Below are 3,967 nucleotides of genomic sequence, written 5' to 3' on the forward strand. Positions count from 1 at the left end.
TAACTCTCACGCTGTCCTCCTGCAATAAAAGGCCAAAAAATAACTTTAAACAATGAATGTATTGCTGAGATGTATTTTTATGGCATGGTGTTTGACAATATCAGCCTCAATCTTTCAGCTGCAGTCCCAGCGGTGTAAAACTGACTTGGGAGCAAATAAAATAAAATAAAAACAGAATTCAAAGTCGCAAGTAGGCTGTATGCTGACACAGAAAAGGCATGCCCTCCGATGAGAATCTGGATCTCTCATATAAAACATCTCTAGTTCTCCTAAAAGACCCGATTCACGATGCACCGAGCTCCAGGGATCTTTTACAAATGCTGATGTCATCTCCAAGAGAGCTGATTGGTCAGTAGGCGGTGCTTTTTTACATGTTGATCTCCGGAGCAGGTTATGTTATGCGATGAAATGGTTATGCGAAGTACCCCCATAAGAAGTGAACCAGCGTCGTAGGACGGAAAACCCAGTGTTAACCCTGAAGTTACCTCGCTAAACCCTAATCCTGCTTCCTAGTACAGGATTTAGGTCGGGGTCTATGTGGAGGGAAGCCCCGCCTCCTGTTGTGCTAAGCCCCGCCTCTCTCTGGAGACACCAATAAACACGGAGGATCCCGCAGTCGAACTGGTTGGCGCCTGGTTTTGTGAAAAGAGGAAACAGAGCTGATGTCTGGACTCTTTGACCTTTGACCTGCCTGTGTGTTTTTGTTGTTCTCCGTAGGGGTACGAGGTCTGGGGGGGCCCACTGTTGAACCCCTGGTACCATGGCTGACTGAAGTAGGGTTCTGGTTGTTTTGGTGGTCCGTATGGTCCTGGTGGTCCTGGTGGTCCGTGTGGTCCTGGTGGCCCATGTGGTCCTGGTGGTTCTGGTGGTCCTGGTGGTCCTTGGTAGTAGGAGTAGTCTCCTCCACCTGCGTAGGTCTGAGGGAAAGTCTGTAGAGGAGAAAGGATTTGTATGAAAAAATGTTTATGATATAATTATATACATATATATTATATTATATTAAATATGTAAGTATACATGTACATGTATAAAAGTATACATAAAGGTAATATTTTCAGAATAAAAGTATTGTGAGAATAAACTATTTTTTTAAAACTATTTAAACATATTTTTCGAGTTTTAGCCTTAAATGTTAACGAAGTGTCAACCAGATGAAATATGAATGCATTCTGTTGTTTCGTGTTTCCTGCTGCAGTGCATGCTGGGTACCTGGTACGGCGAGCCAGGGAAGGTGGCGGGCTGAGAGCTGAACGCTGCAGAGACAACGAGCGGTTACATGATCAGATCCACGGTGTAAGATGGGCTGTTCCCATGGTAACAGAAACATTGTTTCCCAAATCTGAATGTTCTCACACAGAAGGTCAATGAAATGCTTTCACATCACCGTGATTAACATTGATGATTATTATTGATTTATATTGATGATGATTATTGATGATGACAAACCAGCAGGGAGGGTGGGGGCCGAGGGGCCTCCATATGGGGGGGGGCAGTCCTCCATCTTTAATCTGGATCAATCTGAGGAGGAAGAGACTCATTACAGATTTATATCTGGTACAACAAATTACGGTTTATTACGGTTTATAACTATTACTCACTCAGTGGATTCTCTCTTTAGAAACACCTAGACGTAGATATAAAACTGTATAAAGATATAAATATTATTTATTGATGCCAGTGACGAAGAGAAAGCTGATCTGTTGAGGATTGATTTCAGCAATAAAATAACTAAACAGATCAAATAAATCGATCATGAAAACAAACATTATTATTTCAGTGAGTAAATAAAAAAAAAAGTTCCTTTGTCAAACTTCATTTAAATGGAGAACAATGAGGCTCGTCTAATATCTGGTCACAAGCTTCATACCGCTGTAATCTAATCCACCGGTTCCCATGGCAACCGCAACAGGAGGTTGACTGTTGACTCGACTGTTTACTGTCAAACAGACGTTTTGTTTTAACCAGTAAACATGTTTACTGGTTTCCAGTCCGACCAGTCCAACTGCTAAACATCAGCAGGCTTTTTTCAACCTGAACACAAACTTATATTCAAAAGCTTTCAAATGTTTTTATACAACTTTTTTGTTTACGTATAAATCTTTATTGCAGGCAATATTTTCACCTCATGTGCAGGATTCAATAATACATAAATAATACAAATGCTGAGAGCAGAATTATTATGATTATTCTTATTATTACAAACAAAACGGTGGTCCAGTGAGAGGACGTGATACCGGACTCGTTTCTTGGGAGGAAGAAGAAGAAAAAAGTTGTGTTTCCGGTGAAACAGCTGCTGCTTGTTAAAACATCTGGATGCCGAACTGAGCGGAACTTGAATTTAGATAGTAGTTGAGTGATTGAAAAGTTTCCAGAAAGCCGCCAAACTCCCGTTACATGAAATACGGTTAAATTGCGGCTTTTTTCAGCGGAGTCTGGTGAGACGGAACGAGAACTTACCTTCCAGTTCGGCGCTCCAGTTGGTTGATGACTCGCTGGCCGTTGGTTCGATTGTGAGCGCGAGGAAACAGCACGAGGACAGACAGTGACGTCAGAGAGACGCCGTCCCTGGAATAAACTTCCTGAAGATGTAAGACTTGCCGCAACTCAGACCACTTAAAACTAGACTGGGGGGATTGTCCATTGTATTGCAAATATTTTTTTTATTCTCCTTGTCTTTCTGTAATGCATTTTGATTTTCTTTTAATTCTTATATTCTTTCACTTTATTGTATGACATGCTATGATGTGAAGCACTTTGAGTCTGCCTTGTGTATGAAAGGTGCTCTACAAATAAAGTTGCCTTGCCTATGTTTCTAGTATCTATGTATCTATGTTTCTACTTTTCTGTGTTTTCCAGCCATGCTGCGGGAGGCCCGGAGTGACGACATGTCTGCAGAATATAAGGAGCTGAAGAAGAGTAAGTTGTTTATTTTTGGTTGTTTCTACGTGACATCATCTTGACATCATCTTGACATCATCATGACATCATCTTGACATCATCCTGAAGAGCTTCAGATAAACAGGAAGACAGAAATCTGTTGTTGTTTCACACTTAAACCTCTCTGATAATTCCTACTGACATTAAACACACCACAGCTTCTATCTACAGGGGCTGCAGCCAATCAGGAGGCGGCTGAGCGTCACTTTAAGTTTATACATGTTAAATATCTCCACGATGCGTTCACTGATCCTCCATGCTGCCATTAATGCTGACATGCAAACTGCTGCTGAAACGGCCGATTGTCTGTGGTGCGTTCACTGACCTGCTGGTCAGACGACGACAGAACCTTGACGCACCAATCAAACGCATGCGTGACTTCTTCATGATGTATATGAAGTACTTATAATACTTAGTACTTATAATACTTATCATACTTAGTACTTATAATAACTTAAAATCAAGTCAAAGCTTTGTTTAAAAAACTCTACTTTCTCTAGAAAATATAGTTTAGTGTTGATATTTCAAGAAAAAAAAAGTTATTACAACTTTTATTCTCAGTTTGCACAACTTTTATGTCTATTTAATGTCTTATTTCACAAATTACTTTTCTCAAAATGTTGGAACTTATTTTCCCTTTTATCCTCATGAACAGCTGTCACCATGGTAACGTGAACGGCTGGTACCATCGATCAACGAGCCAGTCTGGTCTGAAACACGCGGATTCATATTTCAAGGAACTTAAATCACGAGTATGAAGATGATCATTAAGTGTTTTACTTCCTGTGGCCATCGAACAACTTCCTGTTGTCACTAATGTATTATTAATATCACTAATGTATTGTTGTTGATATCACTAATGTATTATTATAAATATCACTCGTGTATTATTAATATCACTATTATTATTACTATTATTATTATCAATATCCATCCATCGTCTACCGCTTTATCCTGTATTCAGGGTCACGGGGGCTGGAGCCGATCCCAGCTGTCGTATTATTAATATCACTAATGTATTATTATTAAT

At 40.0% G+C, this 3,967-nt stretch overlaps 2 protein-coding genes across 2 annotated transcripts in view; both read right to left on the reverse strand.

Annotated features, from left to right (window-relative positions):
* Positions 1 to 417: 417 nt before the first annotated feature.
* Positions 418 to 2,533, reverse strand: LOC311025535 (uncharacterized protein). Its single transcript, XM_084028473.1, has 4 exons — positions 2,458 to 2,533; positions 1,447 to 1,518; positions 1,210 to 1,253; positions 418 to 929 (listed from the first exon to the last, which is right to left on the reverse strand). Exons 2-4 carry the CDS (start codon positions 1,477 to 1,479, stop codon positions 566 to 568), a joined length of 441 nt encoding a protein of 146 aa, XP_083884599.1. The 5' UTR covers positions 1,480 to 1,518; positions 2,458 to 2,533; the 3' UTR covers positions 418 to 565.
* The window catches only part of LOC311025282 (amyloid-beta A4 precursor protein-binding family B member 3-like), a gene marked incomplete at its 3' end in the record, with an annotated part of 6,687 nt that continues 4,223 nt past the window's right edge, over positions 1,504 to 3,967 (reverse strand). The window contains exon 5 of the mRNA XM_084028133.1: positions 1,504 to 1,518. Within this exon, the coding sequence (XP_083884259.1) occupies positions 1,504 to 1,518 (15 nt within the window). The remainder of the gene's footprint in view (positions 1,519 to 3,967) is intronic.

This window comes from Eutrigla gurnardus, assembly GCF_963514095.1.
Source record: "Eutrigla gurnardus genome assembly, chromosome: 15".
Taxonomy (NCBI): domain Eukaryota; kingdom Metazoa; phylum Chordata; class Actinopteri; order Perciformes; family Triglidae; genus Eutrigla; species Eutrigla gurnardus.